At 39.0% G+C, this 27051-nt stretch overlaps 1 protein-coding gene across 2 annotated transcripts in view; it reads right to left on the bottom strand.

The window, feature by feature from the left end:
• Positions 1 to 4726: 4726 nt before the first annotated feature.
• The window catches only part of PSAT1 (phosphoserine aminotransferase 1), a 49804-nt gene continuing 27479 nt past the window's right edge, over positions 4727 to 27051 (bottom strand). For both annotated transcript variants that reach the window (XM_061370294.1, XM_061370295.1), the window contains exons 2-10: positions 21232 to 21320; positions 18982 to 19042; positions 17061 to 17130; positions 15766 to 15971; positions 13977 to 14149; positions 12699 to 12868; positions 8926 to 9054; positions 6404 to 6541; positions 4727 to 5765 (exon numbers count right to left, since the gene is read on the bottom strand). In XM_061370294.1, the coding sequence (XP_061226278.1) occupies positions 5660 to 5765; positions 6404 to 6541; positions 8926 to 9054; positions 12699 to 12868; positions 13977 to 14149; positions 15766 to 15971; positions 17061 to 17130; positions 18982 to 19042; positions 21232 to 21291 (1113 nt within the window). In that variant the 5' untranslated portion in view covers positions 21292 to 21320 and the 3' untranslated portion in view covers positions 4727 to 5659. The remainder of the gene's footprint in view (positions 5766 to 6403; positions 6542 to 8925; positions 9055 to 12698; positions 12869 to 13976; positions 14150 to 15765; positions 15972 to 17060; positions 17131 to 18981; positions 19043 to 21231; positions 21321 to 27051) is intronic.

Raw genomic sequence — 27051 nt, 5'->3', positions numbered from 1 at the left:
TTTTTTTTTTGTCAGTTTAACATCTTGAAAGCGATACCCACGGAAGAACTACAGAACCAGTTTCATATTGTGTTAAGTCAGTCACATTTCAGTGTATATGTAAAGCCACAGGAATCAACACAATCAAAACACAAAACTCTATAAAAAGTGTACCCAATATTGACCTATATATGATAACTTTTAAACTTGACTATTTGTGGCTGATTTTGGGGATGCATTGCATCACATGTGAAGAAAATAGGTTGGGGTTTTGGTTCGGGTTTTTTTTTTTCATTCAGGCACGGTTCAGATCACCTGCCAACCAGTAAAGAGAGATCAAACCAAGTGAAACTTGGCAGACAGCTAGTATAAGAATCACAGACTTGGTTGCGCCTCTATACTAACCGTAGTAGGGACAGAAGCAATATCGAGCTCATTGTATGACACATGTACAGTTGTTTATTCTACACAAGAATGCTAAAGGTTTGCTGGTAATACAGTGGATTATTTTTTACTTACTAAAATGTACACTCAACTACCAGTTAAAAGTTCTGGCCAATGCTGTCAAACAAGCAGTTTGCTTTCAAAGTAATGCTGTAATTAAAACAAGTGCTAGAGGGCATTTGGGACACAATGGGACTGCTTTTCCAATTGCAAGAGAAATGTAAAGAAGTAGCTGAAAGAAGAATTTTGTTCCTCTGCAGCTATCATTACAACCTGGATCAATTAAATTACACATTGGGTGTACACTGTGTGGTTGTGCATGCAAAGTGAGAGTTCTACTCACATTTAACTGACACAGGTATCAGTTATAAGTGTAACCTATAACACATATATAACAACTATAACACACAGGTGTATTCTGCCATGCTCCCCGCTCTAGCCACATTTTGCTGCATCCCTTATTGTGATATTAGTAGTCATGGAACCACAAAAATAGGCATGACTCTTCCTGGATGAGGAAGGCAGGGAAGCAAGGCAGAGGACTACCTCTTAACATGATTCTAACTCATACACCAATAGGTAAAACAGCTACTCAAAAATAACAACTTCATCTAGTCTTGCCCTTTAAAGGTTTTTCTGCCATTTTGCTTTAGTTTTACACAACTTAATTCCAAAGCCTCCCAATATATCTATACCTATTTGCCAGCTGTCACCCAGCATTTACCTTCCACATACTTCTCCATTAACTTGGCGTGATGCTTCCTCCAGAAGTCACAGAGCACATAGCTCTGCTGTCAATGTCCATCACCATTTCTCTTGCCACATGATCACAGGACCCCTCACACCACCAGAGCAATGTCCTGTCTTACTTCACACTACTTCACATCACCAGCCAGATTTACAGAATTGAAGACAAGCTTTGATCCCATACCAGAAAAGAGGAGGTACAGTTTGGGTGGCTGACTGAAAAACCTCCAGAAAAAACCTTTCATTTCAGTCCTGATACAGGGACCAGACCTGACATACAATACTGAGTACAAGGACACCTGGTGAAGCACAGTCACAACTGAGACAAGCATTAAAACCTCCCACCACTAAGACTGTTTTCACAATGAAAATGCATCCAAAAGCAATGCGATTTGGGCTGCCCTGATAGGGAAGAAAAGCCATGAGCCAGTGTGATTCTATGGTGGCAGGCCAGTACAAGCTAAGAATTAAGTTTACTGGCTTTTATACTTCTTTATTTCCAGTTTGATCAGCTACTAAACCCAACACCAGGGTCTGAAAGTTTCATACAGTTTTGTTTCAAGTTCAAAAACTAGTGCTTACTACGGAAGAACATCTGTTCAGTTACACAGCAGCAAGAGTTTGTTACTACCATCCCTAGTTTTAGCAGTATGTCTCTCAAATGTCTTCAGTTTATATAATGGAACCAAAACAAATAATCATTCTCAGATTTGTTCATTGTGTTATAAATTCCAAGCAGCTTAATGGCAGTTTCTCTTGTAATAGCATAGCAAACTTTCAACTCTTCTTACATGATTTCTTCACATCTTTTTTGCAATTAATCTGTTTGCACACACAATTTTTGCTTTTTATGCATAGTGAATTCAAATTTTCTGCATTTTAGAAACTGCACAGCATTTGTTTTTGTCTAATCAAACACATATTCTTTAACTACTAATAAGAAAACAGAAACATTTTCACAAGCTACCATCTCTTCTGTGTATCTTTTTGCATCTCTCTGATCATGCTCCTCCAACCATTCAGTAATCCATTGGTAGTTATAACTTCTTAGCTTCTTTAGCCTAAAAGGGACCGATCTGTCACAGACTGTCATGAATCCTGGTTTTAAATTATCAAGAGTTCAATTACCAACAGGAATGGGGATACCTCCTTTCCAAGTAACTGATTTAATGTAAAACCTTGTAACATTTCACTTTTTAATTAGGTACATCCTTATCAGACACAAAAAGGTTCACCCTCATTTTATTTTCTACCCAGAGAATGAAATACAGCAAACATAAATCATACAGTGTTGTGCCAGATCTAGCAACACTTGCAGCATACTTTGACAACTTCTAATCCATCTATGGATTAGACATCTATGATGTCTTTTATTCCTGTTTCATTCCAAACAGTTACTTGAATGTCAAAAATAGACTTACACTTTTTACTTCAAAATATCCCTGGGCTCATCTAAAAATATTAAACTAGTTGCAAGTTGAAAAGAAAAACATGATTAATCTAAACAGAAACAGGGAAAATATATGAAAATACCGAGTGTCAGCTGACAAAGAGGGCCAAGGCTGTCAGCACAAAACATTTAACCCCACTAGAATTACTAATTAAATAAGGATGTGCCAAACCTGACTTATTTTATTCTTTCATGCCAGGCTCAGAGGTGGTACTGCCATGGAAAGACCCTATCACTGACAACTGGCAGTAGTTCCCTGGGATAGGGTACCTTCCTGATCTACAGTTTCCTCACCTGGGGTAAAGCACTCCTTACTTTGCCAAGCAGGTACACAGGGAGCACGAAACCTCCTTGGCAGCTTTCTGTTTTTAGGCCAGGGCTGGTTTAGATGGTGGCTAGGGACTTTTAAACTACAGAGTTCTCTAGCAACTGCTTTTACCAAATCAAAGACAAATGCTAGGAGATGCAGTAGAGACAATTCACTATAAGAAGAATTGAAAGCAGCGTTCTTTGAAAAGAGTTTATCTTACAATTCTCTCCTACAATTCTCTCCCTACATGCACAAACTCAGATGAGACAAGTACTTCCATTTTACAGCATCTTTAAGTGCCTCAGGAGAATTCATACCACACCAAGAAAAGCCCTGCTTTCAAACACTGCATTATTGACCCAGCTTGGAAGTGTTGACATAAGGGAAATAGACCAGGACTCTCAGCAACCCCTTGCTGAAATTCCTCCTACTAATCCGATGAGTGGAAGCGGCATTTCTCTGTCCACCATGGCTCAATACCCTGATTACATCTTTCAGGGATACAGTTTGGAAGGGCAGAACTATTGCATGGATGAGTCAAAACAAATCTCAGGTAACTAGCTCATTCAGCACATGCTCCAGTCTTCCCAGCATTTTTGCATTCCCCTCACATGAAATTCAGTCTAGTCTTACTACATTAGTCATTCTGCATTTTGCTTTTACAGGATTTTTGCCTTTCTAGGTAGAAAAAAAAAGACTTTAATTGACAGGATGCGAGGCACAATTAAGAAGCAGCAAAGAGGTTTCCAGCTGGGTGACGACTGCATACAGCAGTGCAAGCCTTTTTGCAGTCACAGGTAAAGGTGTTCTTGCTACAAGGAATGCAAACCTACTATAAAAAAAGAAAAGTTTACTAGCTTTTCAAAAGAGATATAAGCCACAGCTATTGTTGAAAACAAGTATACAAAATTTGGAGGGAGTGGAATTTAAGAAAGTTATCAAGCTTAATATGGAACCCGAATTATATCTTCATCATTGGCAGGGTACAAATAGTTCTCAAAGCCTTCTGGTAGTAGTACTCTTGTTTCCACACTAGTTACAGAAAAGATCATTTTCAGAAAAAAATAAAACATAAATGAGGCAAGCTTGCCTTCTAGGGAAAAGGATAATACTGGAATCTAAAATTCTAACACATTATGAATGACTTCTCATCCTTCAGAAAGTGACAAAAACAAAAGCTTTAGACACACTGGTACTTCACAGCATGCTGTGATTAAGTTTTATTTTCTTCATCAGATTTATTTAATTACTTTGAATTAAACTAAGTTGACAAAAATCTCAAAACACTAGTTAATATAGGACTTTTCAGATACGGATGTAACTTAACCTTAGCACAACTCCACTGACTTGCTGTGAGGTTCCACTAAGAAAGTGACAGTCCATCATCATCATTATTAATTGTTACATCAAAATAAGAAAACCCCAGTCCTGTACCAAAGAGTTTACAGTCCGTAAACAGCTGCAGTAATGCTAAACAGTATGATACTAACAAATATCTTCTACATAAGTAGGAGGGTACTATCTCTATATGGTAAATGGCAGTAAAGTCACAAGCTGAGAAAGAAAAGTAACTTAAGGGTAGTATAACAGATCTTTGCATAAAACCACAGCTCTTTCTCTAGCCCAGACTACCAAAGTCTGCAAGGACTGAGGGAGAAAGTTGGGCCAAAAGTGTGAGGAAGTGTCAAGAAAAGGCAGAAAAGTCAAGACTTGTATTTACTGCAACTGGGCAAATCCCCACATACAAAAAGGTACAGAACTGAAGCAATGAAAAGGCAGAGAAAACACTGGAGCAATTAGAGAGGGAAGACATTTTATAAGCACCAAAGAAGAAAGTCTGATGTACTTTGGGCTAGGAAGTCAGTGCAGAGAAAGTCACAGATTCACTGACTGGAATACAGCCATCCAGTTCGGCAGTAGGTTAAAAAATTAAAACCAAGTTTTTGGCAGGAGCACATATGCGCACTCCAAAATAAGAATATAAAATTAATTAACCTAGAGAAGTTTTACATACAAAATGCATAGAGAAATAAACAACATCATACAGATTTATGTAATTACAGACTCATGCATCCTAGCTTTAAACGTGTAAATGATAACACAAGAAAAGGCTCAGTCCTACAGACTTTAACCACAATGGGTATCACTACATGGAACTGTTAAGTGTTTCAAGCATGGGAGCAGAAGTCTGAAGGCAAGGTCCTCAAGTTAGGAACACAGACACTAACTTCTGGATTATATACCTGATGGTGGAATATATCTGATAAACCAACTAGATGTCCTTAGAGAACACTTAACATTAGTTCTAGCTTCACTGTGCAGTCACAGGGTATTTGTAAAGCATTACAGAAAGCACATGACAGATTTTGTCTCCTGACATTTACTGAAAAAAAGGCATTGCTGAAGAAGTCATTTGTGACTAGAAGCAAGAATCAGACTCAGATCCATAGCATCTTAAAATGCTATTCATGTTTTAACTACACATTAGAACACTGTTTTGCAAATTTTGGAACCAATGTTGATCAGTCTGGGGATCCTCACCCTCAGTGAAGTCAAGGCTAGCAAGTTATTGCAAGATTGAGCCTCAATCCTTTGCAGTTAACTAAAACAGCTACAGGAACTAAAAGAAAATATAACTTGTGCACTACAGCTGTGTGGTACCACAGTAACTCTCAAAACCTTTAGCTTTTATGCCATAGATGTGCAGCGTGGTTCTAACCCATCAGCATTTATGACTGATGCATCTGCAGGAAGCTTCTCATGAATGCTGCAAGCTTCTGAACATCTTCTACATTCACTGCATTGTATAAAGAGGCACGGATTCCTCCCACAGATCTGAATTGAAAACAGAAAAAAGAATAAAAAGGTCTTGTATATTCTGAAAAGAGACATTAACATTCACAGACATTTTAACCTACCCCTGCTCCAAAGGGGTAAAAATTCACATTGTATGTGAGTAAGAAGCAACATTTAAGTCTTCATATCAAGCTTGCAACCTAGAGAAACTCTGTGCTTTTTAGTTATTTGTAGCTCTAACACTGTAGCTCTATGACATGAAAAAGCTATCTGTTTTTAATCCCACAAACACCACTGGACATGGGAAGGAGCTCTTGCAACCAGGTAGACAAGGCACACGGAAAAGCTTTATACAATGACAGAATCTGACCTCAAGAGTCACCTTCTTTGGCATTTGCACAGAGCCAGATTTACCAAACTGACAGCAGAACTGAGGAGAAAGCTCTCTGAAGCCCACGACACCTCAGCAGTAGCTGAGCGACCAGCAGCCTCTGGCTGCAGTCTCTGGTTACAGTCTCAGACTCTCTCAAACTGCTATTCCCAAATGATGCCAAATCAGTATAAGGAACAGCATGTGGGTAAGAAATGCTGGTAAGTCAATGCACAAGCCTGCTGCTCTGTCACTGTAGTAACAGTTTATTCTGCACAGGAAAAGGATTCATCTGACTAATACTTACCGATGCCCTTTCAGAGATATCATGTTGAGCTCCACAGCTTTCTCAAGAAATTTCTTTTCCAGTGCTTCATCACCCTTGGTACTGCCAATACGGAAAGGGACATTCATTCTGCTTCGGTTCTTTTTCTCCACTGGACATCTAGAAAAGTTGCAGAATGTGATGATTAATCCATTTTGTGCTAATTTTACATTTTCAGCTACATGCACTTTCAGAAAGCAAAACTGCATCTGTTTATCACCAAAGTCATTCCTCTATAGCTGAAAAGTCATTACTTTCTGTGAAAGAAAGCAACCTTCCTCTAAACAAGTATACTAACAGAGACAGTAAGTGGAAGACTTATTTAACTCCTGGCATACTCAAAATTGCCCCAGAAGAATGCACAGGAGGCATAATAAAAACCACCGCCCCACCCACAACAGTCTCAGTTACATTCCCTATGGTGAGTGAGATTAGGTACAGTGAATTTTTACTAACTCTTAAGCAGTTTCTTCACAGCTAAAGGAAGCATAAGAAGGAAATTTCCATAGACATTAGGGACTTCTGTTAGTGGGTTCAGTCCACCTTCTACATTAGTATTCAGAATCATAAACATCTCAAGTAGAGATCTACAAAACAAATCTTGCATTGCATACATGGCCACAACATACAAGGTGCATCACAGCTCTTTAATCCCTTAAAATTCCCTTTAATCTACACTAGAAAATTCAAGATACATTTAAAGCAGAATTTCTCTTCAATTATTTTATGACAGTAAGAATGGGGGGGGGGGGGGGGGGATGATTTAAATAGTTTTCTTTAGTGCATCCAGTTACACAGGAGATATGAAGCCTCTAGATTTATTCTTTCCTAAGGCTGTTGATATAGTTTCTTACATGGACTCATTAGGAATAAGTTCTCATAAACTGCATGCAAGTTTCATACCTATTATTATTCTATTTGACAAAGAATGGGTATCATTATTTTTTAGTTCCTCCCTTGGTTCCTTTGTACAGATATACCCATGTTGAAGAGAAAAATGATCAATCATATCTGCCTATGAAAATTTTATACTTGAGATGCAACCAGAAAAATACTTTTCAAAAAGGGCTATGCATGTGAGCATCCCCATTATTTGCAAATCTGTAGCTATGCTATAGCTTTTAGAAGATCCAGTTACTATAAGGCAATCTGGTGTAACTCAGTCAGTGCACAGACTTCGGAAAGTAAACTGCAAATGGGACACAGTACTTTGTGGAAGAAAGTCTCCATTTGCTAACTGGCTTGTCACACTGCTTACCCAGTGAGGCATGCCACATTACAGCTGGGAAAGCAGCTTCAGATGAGTCTCCCTTTTAGTCGCAGATAAAACAACAAAAAAAAAATCCAGACTTAAAGGTATTGCTTATTAAGATGTATATGGCTCTGTTTTGCCTTCCCAGTGTTTACCATACCATCTGCATTGTATATCCCCTCACAGACCAGCCTGCCAGAAACAGGTTTCTCTTTGTCACAAAATATTTTTTCAAGGCTTCAGTTGCTTACTAAGTTTGTGAAAAACCCTCAGGATTTCAGTAGAGTAGGATCACAATCATGATCATGGCAATGCTAAAGGCAAAGCTGTTCTCATTAAATGGATAAGCAGAATGTATTAAATATTATGATGAAACTATATCCCTGCCAATTAAGGTTACACCCAGCTTTAATTTAAAATCCAAATTTAATTTACCCTAACCTAACTTTGGCTAGAAAGTTATTATGTCCCAAAAATGTGGATTTTATACTGAAAGTGAAGGAAAATATTTTGCAGTCTCACAGTCGCTTATTAGTTTGAGCTTGGCAAATATTACAGTTATTCCAAATTACAACATCTGCTTTTAACTACACATATACTTGGTCCTATGAGATCAAAAATACCTTGCAACAACATGTAAAAATCAGAGGGTTAAGTCTGCTTTGGAAAAACATAAAAAATAACTGAGGAAAATAAACTGTATTACATTTTTACTACCTCTGGGTCTGATCTGCCTCTTTCTGTCCAGAAACTGTTTGAGAACACAGCATAATTAGCTAATTAAAATTCTCTGCTTGACAGAGAAAAAGCAGAGTCTGACTACTGAAAGAGACAGTAGGAAGGATGTGATACAAAAGCAGTCACTGCAATTTCTTACAAGACACTTTCTCTGTTTTGGCCTGCAAGAGATTCAGTAAGCATACTAACCACAAGCTCTGTATCTGTTTTTTTTTTGCATACTCTTCTCCTAGGCTCCTGAATTTTATTAATTTTAGAACATAGATTACTAATATGCTTTACAGCTGACCTATACAGGATAACTTGAAATAGCTTCCTACTGGAATGCGACTCATCCTTCTCAAGTGAATAGTTTGAACAAATAGTTACCAACTTTGCACAAGTAATCCTACAGGAATTTCTATATACTGAAAAGGTAATGTTAAAAATATGCTGCAACCAGGTTCTTAAAAAGTTACAAACGTCTGGCTCTGCAACGAATGTTGAAAACAAAGGGAAAAGCACAGGAACTTACACATAGAATCCGTTAGATTTGTCTATAATATCATAAATCATTTGTGATTTGATTAAACTAAGTTTATCCATGGCTGCAGCTCCACCGTTATTCTTTATCCATTCCAGTACCAGTCCCATGATATAAATACTACAAAAGGAAAGAATATTTTTCAGATTACTAAAAAATAAAAATACAAAAAACCCACCAAAAACCACCCCAAAATAAAAACCCCACAAAAATCACAGTCCTGTTTATTAGTTCACAAACTGTTTCAGTCACAAAACCATATATTTGGTTTTAGAGTGCTTAACAACCCAGAGTCTGAAGTATTTTAGAACTAATGGCAATTTCAAGCAGGCAGTATTTTTTGAACACAGATAAAGAAATTCAAATGTTACACAAATCTGTTGTACCAAACCTCCTACTTTGCACCACAGAAGGACAATTCCTGCCGGTTTCCTGCAGCCCTGCTAGGCTCCCCAGGACATCCCCAGACACGCTGCAGAGACTGCCAGTTCATTGACCACACAACTGTCTGTCAAACCCTAAAAAGAGCCAGAGGTAGTGCAAAAGCGAGTAGCACCCACCCTGCATGGCTACTATAGCAAAGATACAGCAGTGAACCCCAAATACCAGAAACCTAATCATATTTTCAAACATCAAAAATAAAAATTATAATCCCATTTCTGTCTAAAAAGACTTTCTGCCCACATGAACAGTGAAGTTTGGTGAAACAAATAATGATATACCACACTTGATTATTCATTACCATTCGAGCTCTAAGTAGAGATCTGGAAGCCTCCTGGCATCAGGTGGCTTGGGTATATTTAGTGTTTCAATGCTAGTTAATAAGTGCCACATAAAAAAATCCCTGAGGCCTTTTGCCCTTGTGCTTTAGCTACAAAACTGAGCTTGTTCAAGGCTAGGCATTGCCCACAGCTACAACACTTTACATAAAAAAAAACTGTTCACAAGTTTTTATGGCATATCCCCAACAAGCTCGCTTTTATTAATCCCTTCATTACAGATTCCAAGGGAGTGCTCAGAGAACATTACCCTACACATTTCCCTAACACAAATGTAGCAGGAGGCTGCTTTAAACTTTGCTACTTTTAATTTCTATGGGGATGCCAGCAACAAATCTTTGAACACTGCAGAAAAACTGAAGACTGACTTTTATACAAAGTACCTTACAGCTTTAAGAGCAGAATCCTGATACATTTATGACAACACACTATCAACTACCCCAGTGTAAAAGATTTAAGTGAAGCCTATGCCCTTGCCAAAAATACAGGGCTACATTCACCTCTTGCCCTCACTTCCTTCAGTGAAGCTTCTTGGGTAAGTAAAGTTTAAAGACGTCAGCCTTAGAGTCATCCACAAAACCCAGCCAGCTGAAATCTTTTATCCTTCTTTCATGTCAAAGTAATGTTTCTGGAGCAATTTTAAACGCAAAATGCACTCTGGAGCTTGGAAATGAGATTTTTATAGCAAATTTATTGTTAATTTTAGCAAAGCAGATTAGGGTCAAAGAGTCAAGCTCTGTAGTGCAAAGAGTTTAAAGCCGTTAGCATCACCTTAATTTAATTTTACTTAATATCCTGCTGAAGTAGCTTTTGCAAATTCAGTTAATATTTCCTGCCTGTTTGCCAGCAGACCATTAGAGAGTGCAAGGAAAAGAGCTGAGGAAAGAAAGAACTGAGAAGCTTTGCCAGTTCCTTGCAGGAACTGGAACAGGCATGTAGAGCCAAGCCAAACAGATGTGCACCCTGCCAACATTTCAGTCTGTGTTACATTCTGCATCCTGGAGTGTACTCCGATGTGGCTCTGTAGCATGGAGTGAAATCTGGCAAGGCAGTGATATGAAAGGGAAAAAAACACTAGTTCAACTTTATTTTCAGCTCCCTTCATCTCACTAACTTGTTGATGTTACTGACACATACTGAGTTACATCTAAAGCCGCACTTTCTTCTCAGAAGTTCTTTGCAGTGGCTACAATAAAGCTGCATGATTTAATTTGGTTTGCTTCTCAAACTGTGTTGCTCCTCTGGTCTAAATGCTGAGATTAAGTAGAACCTTTCAAACGCAAATAGCTTTGTACTTGGAGAACACAAATGGCTGTGCAAGTACACAGTGTCCAAATCAAAATGCTGGACTTGGCAGTCAGGAAAACAATCAATCATAGAATACAGGCTTTTCAATCACTGGGAAAAGAGACACACAGCCCATGTTAAAGCAACATTCAAAAAATCTGGAAACATTTAAGGTAAATTCTTGTCTTAACAGCAGCCCTAAGGGACACTGTGTGTACCCAGCTCACAAGGGCAGACATGGTGGCAGCCAGAGTACGTCATTCCAGCACTATATACTCTACAGTATGCGTACTGCTTGGGAAAACTAGTTGTGCGTTGTAAAATCTGGGGTAAATATATGCTTATGAGATTTACTGTTCTTCTGATAAATTAATATAACTGCCTCTGTTACTTAGGTAGTAAGAATCAGCAGATTCAGAAATACAATTAGTATCACTTAAAATTGTATTGACTTTAAGTAAGTAGTGGCATTAAAGTAGGCTTTATACATATGAATCACTGTACTTTATGCCTATACAGTGTATTTATTATCTGTTGGACACCATTAGGCAACTTAACTTTAATGATTTCTACTTCTAAAGATAACATTTATTTTTTATTCAAATAATTTTGATAATGCAGTCTGACATAAATTTTTAATCTTGACTTTTTCACACATGCCAGAATTTTGAAGTAATTTAAAAAACTTTAGGGAGGGAAGGGGAAGAGGGAGGGCGGAAGGGGAGGAAATACCTGGTTTGAAGATTTGCTTTTTTAAAATATTCATTCTAGTGAACACTGGTATAAAAATGCTCCAGATTAAGAACAGGTAGATACTACTAGTCAACACCTAAATATTCCAGTAGCAAAACATCATTTCACTAGTTAACACAAGGTAGCAGACAGTAATATTAGAAGAGCAACCTGCAGTCTGTTCTGCTTCTTGCATACATGAAAGCACCGGGTAAATGCCAATTTTATGATCTTGATTGCTAGCAATGATTATGAAGCTAGACCAATTTCATTTCCGGATGCCAAGTCAAAGACTGAAGTGAGTAGAAAAATAAGTTGTACTAGAGAATAAAACACAGCAGTGACTAAATTACCTTAAAAAAAACCAAACACAAACAAACAAACAAACAAAAAAAAACCACACCAAAACCACATACAAACAAAAACCCCCCACAACCTTTTGCAATTTAATTTCAAAACCAACAGTAGTAAATCATGTAGCTAGACCAAGACATATTTTTAAAAAACAGCATTTGCTATTATTTACAGCAGAGGTAGAGATCGGGAGGTTCAAATGCCAAGAAAAACCTCAGGGAAAAATTAAACCAAAACTATACTGAGTGCTCAAGAAGCAAGACTAAGTGCCAAATTACCTATTTGCAAACGACAGAAGCACCACCACTGAACTGACAAGAGCTCTTAAAAGGCAAAACTGGAACCTGAAATTTTCATAATGTAATTAGGACATATAATATTTACTTCTAAAAATACTATGTCCTTTATGGCTGAGTCCTACTAGGCTACCTCAAACCCCGCTCGGTCGTGGCTGGACACATCCCATGTTCCCACAGGGTTCCTGTGAAACACACCAACGAATCAGTGACTTCAAGTCAAATACTGAGGTTGTGAAACTTTTCTCGATAAGAGCAGCAGATGGCAGTGCAGTTGCTTTCCAGACAGGAGATGTTAAATAGCAGGGCAAGTTACCTGTAGCACGGTGGAGTGTTATACAAAGAGCCGTTCACTGCCTGCGTTTTGTAATCCAGCACTATAGGGCATTCTTTCAGTGCAAATCCCAACAAGTCCTCACGTACTATTACAACAGTAACCCCAGCGCAGCCAACGTTCTTCTGAGCACCAGCGAAAATCACTCCAAACTAAGAGAAGAAAAGAAGGCCTTGGTACATGCATACACTAGTAGATCTTATAACTGATTAATACTCCAGTATCATTATACAACAGGGTACAAGTCAGCATAACAGCTTGGAGAATGTGTTGAAAATATGCAAGTTCTAAGTTAAAGAAGAGTTAGAAGTTCTGATTTCGAAGTGCAGTTACAGCTACAGTTGTTATCCCATATATGTCTATTATTAGAGCCATCTACCTTCTTCCAACTGAGGAACAATAAACTTCCCAAAGATTTGCTAAATGTTTATTTAGTAGCCACAAATAATTCTCACGGCAGCCTGTCCCAACTTCACTGTACTCCAAGCAAACTGACTAAAATAAATTCATACAGAGATCACAATATTTTCAACTGATTTGGTATTTCAGAGGATCATATAATCTACCAGTTTGAAAAGGCAGATGAGGAAAGCCCAAGATGAATGCACTAACAATTCTTTTTGCTATACACAGACAAAAAAAGGTAAAACATGATACCTCAGTGGTCAGTAACACTTCCCACTCCTAACACACTTTACAAACTTAAGCAAGCAAGTACTGTGTTGTGTCTCTGTATTGTCTATAAAACAGACACAACAGTCGTGAGGCATAGGAAGCTTTATCAGCTTAAAAGGGGTTACAGATTTTCCATGTAAGAGGCATGATCAAAAACTCTGATTCACAGTACCGTGCTATAACCATATACACTATCTACAGACTAAACACAATTCAGAAGGTATCTTTTTCAGCTACAGCATCGGTGAAGACCACAAAGCAGACAAGCTTGGACAGCTACTAAGATGAACTATTTCAACATAGGTCAACCTGGTTTTACCAGAAAAAGGAAAAAAAAGTAATAATTTAAAAAAAAATGTAAAAAAAACAAAACAAAACAAACCAAAACAGGAGAACAGGTAGACACTGAAATCTGAAACTTTAAATTTCAAAATTTATATTCACCATCAGATACAAAAATCAATGAAACGCAATGTTCTGTATTACACTGCTCAGCATCTCCAGCCACCCGGACATTTCAAACTGTCTAATTATATGCATTTAAGTTTGAAAATGCTTTATGCAGCCACTGTGTCCAACATGTACCTTGGAAACATCCACAGGTCTGGACAGGAAGTTTGATGACATATCACAAACCAAGACTGCTCCTTTGACATCAGGTACAAAGTCAAACTCCACACCATGAACAGTCTCATTAGCACAGTAATAAACATAAGATGCATCTGGATTAAGATTCCAAGTGCTTGGGTCAGGAATGTCTGAGACAGACAAAAAAGAAAACCAAAGGTCACTGGAGATAAGGAATTTTTGTGTTCAAGTGAAATGCAGACTTAACTGCAAACCTACAACAATTCTGCAGTATAAAGCATTCATTATCTTGTTACTAGGAAAATATAATTTATCTGCAAATGAAACACATCACTGCATTCTCAAAATTCTGTGATGAGCCACCATTAAGCTTGCAAACACCTTTCAATGATCAGCCTGAAAATTATCAGCCCTTATTTCTCAAGGGATTTTAATCATGTTTGCAATCCCAGATTGAAAACTACTGCCACGGGGTACAAAATAGCATTTCAGAGAATTGAGGCACTGGATCCAAGAATCCTCCAGATTCGCACTGGCAAAGTTTTTCAAAGCTCCATTTCTGAGGGTCCCCAGAAGCATTTCAGTCTTGCCCAAGCTGAACACAAGTTTATCTGCCTACCTCCCACTTAAGCTTTGCAACCGATTTGCAAAACTAGTACTTCCTCTGTCAACAGGCAAAATACAGGCATGCCCTGACAGCACAGAACAGGTTTTGCATAGAACAAATGGTTACTCTGTCTTTCTTCTCTCCTCCAAAACACATGGGGAAGAAGTGCTGTTATGACCTCCATCATTACTTACTACCTCTCCCATTATCTACAGCTGCCAAATGGTGGATACACTCCCTCGACTGGAAAACTGTAGGTTGAATTCCTTCCTGTGCCTCAAAGGGTATAAACTGATCTTCCAAGTTTGTGCCCTAATCACCTGTTAATATACTAACTTATATGTGGATATTCTTTGCCTTTCCTGTTGCCACTCTTAAAAATCCAAATGCTGTCATTTGGACCAAAACTAAGACAAGTGAGCATGACTAGCAGGGCTAGAAACCAGAATTCAGGTATCCCTACGGCACGAATTATTTATGTACATACAAATTATACACTTAAGTTCTTCACACAGACTGTGTCATAAAAATGCCTAATGCCTCAATTACAGTAAACCTTTTTCTTCCTTCTACACTGTGTTCATTCAGATTATGTTATGTCCAGTAATAAGGTGCCAGAGGAAGAGCTGAAATGCCTCTTCTATTTCAGAACTAACTGCCTGTTATGACACATGGGTGGGAAAGATAAGTATTTGGGAACCCCAGAAAGTAGGCAACAGAATGCAGATCTCCCATCTCCTGGGCCAACAAGGTTAAGATACCAAATATGCTTCTGAATTTCACAGCAACCTCATTGAGTGTACTTGAAACTGAAATACTTTGCAATATCCCTGCAAATAGCTTAAGAACTCAGTCAAAACAAACAAACAAAAAAGAAAAAGAAAAAAAGAAATCAGACAGCCCAGATCATTTCCCTACTAATACATGTTTGCTTCTTGCAGCTTATTTTCTGCAATCTGATCAGTCTAGTTTCACAATTCTCTTTTGGTGGAGAAGGTTAAGACATCTAACAGATCTCCCAGTGATGAACATGGGGAGATGTGGCAGGCAATCTCTTGAGTGCTGGACAGTCAACTCTAACTAGTTAACACTGAATAACCTAATATCTGAGTTGGACCACTTTTTAGAGGGATTCAAAAAGCTAAGCATTCATATGAACAGATGTAGTCATCAACTTACTTGTATACGCTCCTAGTTTTGGATGAACGATATTCACTTTGGCATACTTCTCTGCTTCTTTAGCTGCTTTTGCTGACCAAGCTCCAGTAATTACATAATCTGCATGTCTTCCCTCCTTTAAACCAATAAGGTTAAGTGGGACTGCACTGAACTGAGCAGATCCACCTCCTTGGAGGAAAAGGACTTTGTAGTTTTCTGGTACATTTCTGCATGCAATAAATAACCATCTATTATTATTCCCAGAAGACAAAGAATGCATACTACTTGATATTATGCATTTACAGCATATAGCAACAGAGGAAAAACACTGTCATTTCAGAAGACTCTGCCAAGAGTTTAGACCAAATCCCATTAACTTACTTCAGCACTGATCTTCACTAACAACTTGTAATGCTATATATTTTACTGCAAAAATTTGATGAAAACAAGTTTTTCAACCCCCCTTGGATATCATCAAATAAATTCACTCCTGAATAGCTTTACTATCATAGTACACACAAGCTTAGAAGATATTCCAGTAGAATTAATGCTCATTTGTAATTTTGTCTACTGCTTGCTTCACGACTTTTCTGTCAGGCCACAAACTTCACACCAAAGTGCTCACAGTAGAACCCAGCTTTGAGACCCTTCAGTCGGAAGTGCAACTGTATAGCAAACTGTGCATGTAGAGCAAGTGCCATAAGGAATTGTCCATACAGTAACAAAAATTACTTGTTCAAACTGATCATTGAAACCCCTCTGCCAATCATTCTGCCTGCGATTGGCAGTCAAGCTTTTATATGAGATGACTAACATAAGCTACTATGACAACACTAATTCTAATATACAATATAATTATTTCAAACTTTGAAAAATGTGTCACACTACAAATAGGAAAAGGGCTCCTGCTCAAGGATTCTAAGATATGTAACGTACAGATCACCTCTATACCACTAGAGAACTGATTTCCATTGTTTCCACTTACTTCTTGAAGAAAGTTGATGCCCTTCATTAATTCTATGAAGGTGATAAAAATTAAAGTTTCATAAGAAATGCAACTAATCAGTGTGTAGTAGACATATAAAAAGCATCTTAACATAATAAAAACCCTTAATCAAATCCAAATAAATCTGCATCAGACAAACAGAAGACCAGTGTTCTCTCCAAGATTAATACTCTGTCAAACACAGTATCTAAAACAAAAGGTAATACACCCCCCCATAAACAAGTGCTTTCAAGGAAGGGTGTCCACAGTCTCCACATTAGTCATTACTGGTACAACTAACACAAAAATAAGTAGGAAGTAACTGACTTACAGCAATTCACGCACGAGATTTTCAGCTGTATTTAAAATTTTTGTGAAGTCTGAGGTTCGATGGCTCATTTCTTTGGTGGAAAGGAAAGAAGAAATAACATGAAACAAAATGGTAATACACCAATCTTATTTTAAAATTACGTTAAGCTTTAAAACTTTTACTCTATAGACCTAAAAGGCCTGGGAGTCCCATTCCCAGTTTCAAGTCATGTTACTTTTATTGCCGAGCCTTCCTAAATACTTAAACAAGACTTATACCTCCAGTCTTGTCCAGATCCAGGCAAACCCAGTCCATTCACATTTGGCATCCACATGACCTTAGTAACCCCAAGAACAACTACATTTGTGTGAAAACAATAATCCCTAGAAAGGCGTAAGTTTTTCTCACTCTAAGAATTTTCCCTGCTTGTTATGCTGCAACAAGTATAGAGTAAGGTGTAATGGCTTGTTTTGTTCTTTTATTTTTTGCAAGACTTCTTCATGCTGTAATCCTAATTAAATATTAAGCACACTTAGGGTTAGCTAACACTAATTATTTTTATTATATTCATATGCTTCCTTCCATCAGTAAGAGCATACAATTCAAACATGCATACAAATCCTACAGACTGGTGCACATTCTGTTTCTAGCAAACAAACAGTTTCACAGAACTAGTAAAATGCTGACCATCTTCTTGAATAAAGTTATGTGCAACTGGAGCTGAAAAGCCAGTCAGCTACTATATGGTGCAGAAGACACCTCCTCCTTATGACAGGACAGCATTGCCTTCCTAATGGGAAGGATGCTATCCATCAGGTATCACAGCATCACGGTATCACAGTATCACAGTATGTTAGAGATTGGAAGGGACCTCAAAAGATCATCTAGTCCAATCCCCCTGCCGGAGCAGGAACACCTAGATAAGGCTACACAGGAATGTGTCCAGGTGGGTTTTGAATGTCTCCAGAGAAGCAGACTCCACAACCTCCCTGGGCAGCCTGTTCCAGTGTTCCGTCACCCTCACTGAGAAGAAGTTTCTTCTCAAGTTTGAGTGGAACCTCTTGTGTTCCAGTTTGTACCCATTGCCCCTTGTCCTATCATTGTTTGCCACTGAGAAGAGCCTGGCTCCATCCTCGTGACACTCCCCCTTTATATAATTATATACACTAATAAGGTCACCCCTCAATCTCCTCTTCTCCAAACTATAAAGACCCAGCTCTAGGTGTAGCTGAAGTGTTCTGCCACACAGTATATAAGATCCTATATATGCTATATATTCCCATATATATATATATATATATATATTCCCATATATATATATATATGCTATATATTCCCATATATATATATATATATATGGGAATGGGTTGCCCAGGGAAGCTGTGAATGCTCCATCCCTGGCGGTGTTCAAGGCCAGGTTGGACAAGGCCTTGGGTGATACGGTTTTGTGGGAGGTGTCCCTGCCCATGGCAGGGAGGTTGGAACTTCATGATCTTAAGGTCCTTTCCAACCCTGACTATTCTGCAATTCTATGATTCTATATATACACATATAGCATTTGCATATCTGTGGATAATGTGTTTATACACATATAGTATTTTATAGATACATATTTTCTTATATATATTGCCTACATATTAATACACTCCCATACCCCTGCCCAGTGGTGCGAAAGTACTAATGTTCTCAATATGATTAAGGGGTTTTTTGTCTCTAATCCTTTGTTTGTATCACTAAACATCTGGCTATGTATCACTTCATGGTCTGATGAATGGCAGAAAAGCAGTTTGAAAAAATATTCTCTGAATATATACAGTAACAGCATAAGTCATTAGTAACGAAAAGGAGTTTAAATACCAAGATGAAAAAGTTTTACTAAACAGTTTGTCAAACGTCTAAATTAAAAAAAAAACAAAACAAAATCTACATTTTTCAGTCTTACCGAGAACACTTATACCAAGTCCTTTGTAGTCCACCAGTTCTTTCTGTGCTTCTAGTAATACCTAACAAAGGAAAAAAATCCACAAATAAATTAAGGGAATTTTCCACTATCTGGAGACACCAGTACATCATGCATATGCCAGCTGCTCCATACTGCAGTAACCTGACACTTGAGATTAACAGAAGTATGGTCACCAAGATCATTTTGTTGTGGAAGGCTTTTCATAAAATAGCATAATTAAATCAAATGCTTGTTGTGGAGACTGTGTTTTAACTTACTGTTTCAATGGCCGTATTTCCAGATTTCAGAATGATTTCTAGGAGTTAGATAGAACTCCCAGCCTCTTACAGAACACTTAATGCTTCCATGCATATTCTTTCTAAGCAAGCATCTTAAATGCCCACCCCTCCAGCCTGTGTCTTTCACCTGACTTGTGCAAACAGGACAACCAAGGAGGAAAGCATAAATGAAATCAATCATGGGAAACTGGATACCTCAAACTGACACAACAGGACAAGAATGAAGCCCCACACTTTTTGAGGATGAGCCTTCTCTATGCCATTGAAAGTTAACAAAGAAATCAAGCAAAGTTTTGAGACAACCAGAAGACAGAGGACACTCATAAAAGCCCTAGCCAGGTAATCTGCTGCTTCAGCCTTCTGTTGTTTTTTCTTCTCCCACAGCTCTTGAGCTATCAACAAAATGGAATTACATTCTATCCATTAGATCTGTAGCTTCCAATTTCAGCAAGCTCCTGTGTGAGTCAGAACATTCTCAGCAGTAGAAGAGGGAGCCCCAGTAGAAAAGCCGCCAAAACAAGCACTGTGTGCATGCACCTCAGGGTCTACCAAAAAGCCACAGAAGTGCTCCAGTTTCAGGAACAAGAGGTCTACCCTGCTGACCGGGTATCTGCATCCAGCTGATCACCAAGAGGTCAACCAGAAACAACTACACTGCTTTCGATGTTAAGAGATTGTGAAGTTTTAACCACCATGTTTCACATGCAACTGCATTCATGTCAGAGGAGGGAAAAAAAAGTCAAAGGGGGCACACAGATTATTAGAAGAAAGTGCTTGTTGAACTGCTTGATAAAACCCAATTCTGTTAGTAATATTCTTTGGCACGTGTTGCAAAAGACGTTTATGATATGCCTTATAATAGCCACAAAGAGCTCTGTCCACCTTTTTCAGTGAGCTCGAGCACTTCAGCCCAGATCAAAGTGAAACAATCGAGGTGACACAGGAGTCCATGTAAGGTTACTGAATTTTCCAGACGGAAAACCAGATTAATACTAGGGAGCAGATTAATGCTAGGGAGTTAGCTGTGGTCTCCTCCAACCCTGAGCCCAGCTTTGAGCACTCTGCGGCAGTTCTTCAAAGAGCTCTTTTGAACCAAAATCTCAAGACAGAACAACAGGTATCTTTTCAGCATAACCTACAAAGATCATTCCCAGGAGAATGAGAATAGAGCACAAAACCAAACAAAATTAAAAAATAATAAAAAAAGAAGTGCTGCGGCACAGCACATTTTTTTCACCTAAATAAAATTGTTAAAAAAAGAACACATAAAATAAGGAAGGAAACTGTGAAGGAAATTAAGGAAACAAGGAAAGATCTCCACAATCCGTAACTCTTAAATTGAAAGTCAGATGCACACAATTTCACAGAAGCCACCCTCTCTCCATATGTGACTGATGGATGATAATCCATAGCTGCTGATGCAACTTTCCCGAGGGTTGAGCCTACACTGCACTCATTAACATTTGTTAAACAAAGACTTCTCGGGGAATTACCATGTTGTTTACCAGCTGACAAGTAACGCACTCAACATAGCTACCCTCGCACATCCGAGGGTTTACTCCTCATCCAGGAGCTGATATAGCCCTTCATACGATCAGATTCAGAAAAGCAGCTCGGGGCGAGCAATCCTAAACCCACATTACGGAAAGTTTCCAAAAACCCCACTAACAAGGCATTCCATTGGGTAGGGAGGGAGAGAAGAAACTAAGTTTCGCCGCAATTCAGGTAATTGTTTTATCACGACTCACTGGAGCCTCCCCAGCCCTCTCTGTGCACCCGGCGCCAGTGGAAGCCCCGGGGAGCCGGGTTGGGGCGGCCGGTAGGTACCGGCCGCTGTCCCGCCGCCTCACCCCGGCGAGAGCCCATTCAGCGCGTAGCTCCGGCAGGACACGTCCGACCGGACGCCCACCACCGCGCCCCGCAGTGCGGAAAGGGCCCGGCCCCTACTCACGGAGCGCGGCAGTTTGGCCGGCCCGGCCCCGAAGTTCACCACTTGCCGTCCGCTCTCCATGATGCTTCTCCCGCTTCTGCTGCCGCCGCCTCCCAGCAGGCGGCCCGGCGCCCCCGCCGGTATAAACCCCCTGCGGCTGGCGCGCCGATTGGCTGCTGCCGCACACACCCCAGGGGCAGGGCTCTCCCCGGCCGCCTATTGGCAGCGTGCTCAGGCCGCCGGGGCGGTGCGGGGCGTCACCACCTCCTCTCGCCGGGGTCCCTGACCCCCGGCCCGGCTCCGCTCAGCCCAAGGGGGCAGGAGGGACCGGTTGTGGACAAGGGCTCAAAACGAGGGGTTTAAATGAGCCTTATGCCTGGGAAGCCTCAGTGAACCTTGCCAGGATTTCACTGGGTGGGTAGGCAGCCAGGCAGATAGAGAGAATGCATGTCCTACAACTACTCTGATTTTCCCCCATGCAGTTGCTGCTGCTGCAGCCCTGGGACACGTGTTCCAAAAGTGATGTGTCTGAATACACAAGACATTAAAACCAGCAGTCCATAGTTACAATGAATTTCGGGCGGTATTTCGTTTTGAAAGAGATGCCCAGAGAAGCTGTGGCTGCCCTATTCCTGGCACTGTTCAAGGCCAGGCTTTGAGCAACCTGGTCTAGAGGTTGCCTGCTGCGGCAGGGGGGTGGACCTAGATGATCTTTAAAGTCCCTTCCAACCCAAACCTATGATTGTATGAAATTCTTTCAGGCAGGATCCCTACCTTCACTAATCCAAGAAGTACCTGCTTTTGTGCTCTCTTGTCCCAAACAGCCCATTGCCAGCAAACTGCTATTTTCATTTCATAGAAAGGGATTAAAAACAACAGAGGTGTGAAACTTAATGTCACATAATGGATAGCAGAGCTGGGACTTGCCTTGAGGTCTGCCAAATCCTAGGCTAATATCCCTAAATACTAAACCATTCTTTCCACATATGCCTTGGTGTAAGTTCATTGAAAACATAGGGTTAATACAACTACTGCTGTAACTGAAAAAGACTTTAGCTCATCCAATTTCTTCTAACTGTTCTAGTGAGAGACATACTGCCTTACAATCAGTTTTCAGAAGTTATTTTAAAGGCCATAGCAGTAAGTCATTTTTGACGAAACAAGACATTAAGTACGATTGAAAACAGATGTGTTTTACAGAGTCCCATAATTTTCAACTACCTTGGATGAGAGTTATGGCTCTCGTAGGTAGCTGTATAAAGCACAGCTCTCAGACTCTTTGGTCTGCCCACAGCGTAACCAGTGATGCTGGCCCGACTTTAGTCCCATGCATGTTCACCCAGTTATCATCAACATTAATAGTCTGTATATAAAATCTGCAGGGTTTTTTTAGAAATGAAAAGGTTTATGTGCATTATTTTGTGAATACTGAGATTTAGATAAAACATAACCTTTCATTATTAATTATACCACTGAAGAAATACTGGCTACTTGAATTTGTTCCTTTTCCTGTCAAGCAAGTCATACCTAGAACGATAAAAAAAATTTATAGATTACAGCCTGATCTGGTCTCTAGTTAACAGACTTTCATCTTAATGAAAGTTCTATGTTGTTTTTAAAGACTGTAAATGGAGATAGTGGGTTTACAGCAAAGATAACCTTCATTTCAATAATGGCTTTAGCTTAAGAAAAACCTATCAAACTTGCTTTCAGACACCAGAAACTACCTCAGTTCTAAAGAGGCAATAACAAACTTCACATACATTACAGGCTCAATACATTCTCTTCAAAACACTAAGGTATTTTTAAAGTAGGTCTTAAGCTATAACACCCAGAATGACATTAATTCTAACCATTAGTCATAATTAAATAGAAGCACCTATTAAAATGTTCACTAACAACACAGATGTAACTGGAATACGACTATTTCTACTCAAGTCTCAAAAACAAGGTTAAAGCTCCTAGTATGGGCTTTTTCCAGTATTAAGCCCAGACCACATACATCTGACCCAAGGGGCAGCCTTGAACTCCAATCTGTTGGGGAAAGGTAGTAAGAGGCAGTGGAAACAGTCAGAAATAGTTTAGTTTGGTGATTCAGATCAGGCAGCCTGGCCACTACTACAGGGAAGTGCTTCGACATGTTAGAAGGATTAGTCTTGAATCCTAACTGTGTGGCACAAACCACAAGGTAAATTAAAACTTTGGAATTAAAAGTGGAGCACAAAGAGCTAGAACACAAAGCCACAAACCAGGCAAGCTAGTGCTAGTATAGGCTCAGAGCACAAGGAGTAAATACCAGGTATTGCAGGTTTTTGGCTCAGGAAAATCCCATCCTGACCAGAAGAGTGAAAAATGACAGCTCCCATGAGAACAGAAGACAACTGTGCTGGAAGCATGGCCACCCAGAGCTTTAGAAAATTAATTCCACATTCTCACTGATGGTAAGCAACTAAAATTGATAAGGATGTATAAACCATAAAGTTTCCTAAACAGAGAACAGTCCATTTTTACAACATGCAAGGGATTATTATCCTCCAACCCAAGTTGGAGAGAATGAAGAGGAATGGTAAAGGCCATGTCAGGGTACTGTTTCTATCGAGATTTCTCCTATTTTAATATTTTGCTGCCAGCAATTACGATTTTTTTGTTATTATTAAAAAAAATCAGAAATTTATTATGTCAATATTCACAGTCACACAGTATGAAATACAAGCTTTTGTAAACCAGGACTTCCAAGAATGCTTCGGGCTTCTAGCATTAGACAGAGTACCTGACCCTTCAAGTGCCACAAATCTCTGCAGTTTAACATTAATTTGCATAATTCATACAAAAGAGAAGAGTAATGTATTTACTATGATGCAACTGGAAAAATAAAACACAACAAGCAAAAAGCCAGAGGAAATGTAATATCTAAATAAAGTTTCTGAGTTTTCAGTGAACTTTTATGTGGCTCATCATGACTTCACATTATGCTTGACACAAAACCCATCATCAACTACTGCTGGAACAGAACCAGCTCACTCAAGGAGAGCAAGTGCACGAGTTATCTGTTTGGTACAACAACCGACAAACTGACGTCACTATTAAAAGACAAACAATGCTGACTACATAGCAACCTGGCAGCTGTGTCAGTAGGCAGCTGGGATGTCTGGTCCCGCAAACTAGTGAGACCTGCAGATTTTAGAGAGACTTTAAACAGATGCAGGTATTCAGACAAGGGTTATGGGGTTATTCTGTTTTTCAGAGATCTAGCTCCAAAACCGCAATTGTGAAGTGTGAAAAGTAACTTTCGGAAAGCCCAAATAAAGGTAGAAAAAAACCGCTTGATTTTTTAAAGTAAACAGCAACATGTTCCCTAGCAAATCTGGCCTATTGATTTCAGGCTTTTTTTGTCAAACAAGAACATAGACAAATGTGTAAAACATTGACTAATAGCAAGAGGTTGAAACAGTTTATATACAACCTCAGGGTAAAATGCGTTCATAATAATTTAAAATGTATGTATTATACCCTTTTTTTTTACTTTTTATTAAAATGCTTTATCTTTGAAACTTCTGAGATATTGATAGTCTTAAAAAACTTTTCTGTAGGTGACTTACATTATCTCTATTGACTTCAAATTCCACATTCAACTATATATAAAGTATGCACTCCAGCTTCTCACAGTAAGAGTGCAACACAACACCACCAGTGATGAGACAGTAAATCCTTAATGTCTCTTATTAAGACTTTAAAAAAAAAAAAAAAAAGAACAAACATGGTTAAGTAAAAACAACCGAAAAAAACCCACACCCATCTAAATTATATACTGCCTGGCCAATTTTGCTTTAAATTACAATTTTTGACATTATTCATACTTGAAAAGCAAATACATATGTTATGTAGTATAACATAAAAGGTATTCATGCCACCTGCTTATAGGCATACTATATAAAAACCAATTTCAGTTCTCTATGGTATTTTTAGGGGCAAATAGCAGATTAGTAATTTCTAACCTCACAAATCCTAACACTTTTGAATTCATAATTTTATATACCATTTCACAGTGACTAGCTTTAGAGTCTTAACTTTGAAAAGGGAACATACATCATATTAATGCTGAAGAACCTGATTGCATGTAATTGTTCTAGCAAGTCAAAACCACAAGCAACGAATCATGACTGAAGCCCTCAAATGTTTGGGAGAATATCTAAAAAATAGCATAAATTAATGTATTACCTGCTATTATTCTGAAGTATCAAAGTCTGTATAAATAATGTACTTTCATGTGCAATTATTTGTGCAATATTGCAATAGCTAAGGCAATCTCATGCTATTTGCTCAGCAGAAATTTCTATTGGAGAATTCATTGGTTTCTTCATCATCGTCAAGCAACTAGACTCAGGTGTTTCTACAGATCAATCTGTTCAGGAACTCTCATGACAGAGTAGAGAAGAAAGCTATGCAGTATTCTTTCCCTGCCCCAGCTCAGCACAAATCATCTTGCCTATTTCTTGCCTAGTTCCTCTATCTGAAAAATACCTTTCACTGCTCTATCACCCTCTGTCCCCTTCACAATGGAATGGGAAGGGGAATTCACAGGGGAATGTTCCCCCTGCAAATGGAATACACAATGCCAAGAAAAGTCCACACCAAACAGACTAGAATATTATATTTCAAAATCTAAGCCAACACTGTAAATAGTGAAATAAAAGCAAGATATTTTCTAAAAAGGCATCTGTTCATGACCCCTGCACAATGTAATGAGTTTTCAACATCTGAATCCCTCATAAAGATAAGCATTGCATGTCAGACCTCACTACTGAAATTTCAGAGATTTCTGTTACAAACCACATGCCTGTGAAAAAAAAGTCATAGAGAAGTTATTTTAAGAAAGTAAATTTCACTAGTTAGTTCGAAAACTGGAGAAGGTTGCGTGGAGACTTCATAGCACCTTCCAGTATATGAAGGGGTGCTTATAGGGATGCTGGGGAGGGACTCTTCATTAGGGACTGTAGTAACAAGACAAGGGGTAACAGGTTAAAAATTAAACAGGGGAAGTTTAGATTGGATATAATGAGGAAGTTCTTTACTGTTAGGGTGGCGAGGCACTGGAATGGGTTGCCCAGGGAAGCTGTAAATGCTCCATCCCTGGAGGTGTTCAAGGCCAGGTTGGACAGAGCCTTGGGTGATATAGTTTAGTGTGAGGTGTCCCTGCCCATGGCAGGGGGGTTGGAACTGGATGATCTTAAGGTCCTTCCCAATCCTAACTATTCTGTGAGTCTATGATTCTAAAGCAGAATTCACACCCACTGCTGAACCAAATGACTTACGCTTAAACCCTAAACTACAGTTTAAGTTTTGCATTTGGAAGAATTAAACATTTTATGTTGCTTAAAACATTTTTCCTAAAATTTCCTTAAATGCTTAACATCTTCCTCATCTCTATAACCCAACCCTTCCTCACAGGTTGATTTTTACAGTACTCTGATTTATATGAAAAACAGTAGTGAAGGAAAGATGTAATTATTATATTCAGCTCTTGACTGACTGCCCTCTCATGGCACTCTGGCAAGTGTAGAAATATAAAGAAAGATACCACTTTCTTTTTCACGGCTGTACTGAATTGCATCTTATTATTATTCCTCCTGCAAAACAAAATGATTTCCTGTGCCTCATGAGGCAAATCAAAGTCTATGCTAGTGTGTGCTACAGTTCCGAAGCAAATCAGCTGCCTGTGCAAAAAGGACAGGAACAAAAAGCTGAGGGCAAACCCCAGGAGTTTTAAAACAATAACGTGCTTTTAGTTTTAATGCTCTCACATTTCTCTAGGCCCTGAGAACAACCCAACTGAATTGGATT

Source organism: Neopsephotus bourkii, unplaced genomic scaffold, assembly GCF_033783945.1.
Source record: "Neopsephotus bourkii isolate Nb327-2 ecotype Australia unplaced genomic scaffold, CSIRO-AGI_Nbou_v1 NB_1535, whole genome shotgun sequence".
Taxonomy (NCBI): domain Eukaryota; kingdom Metazoa; phylum Chordata; class Aves; order Psittaciformes; family Psittacidae; genus Neopsephotus; species Neopsephotus bourkii.
This window is presented reverse-complemented; position numbering and strand designations above follow the sequence as displayed.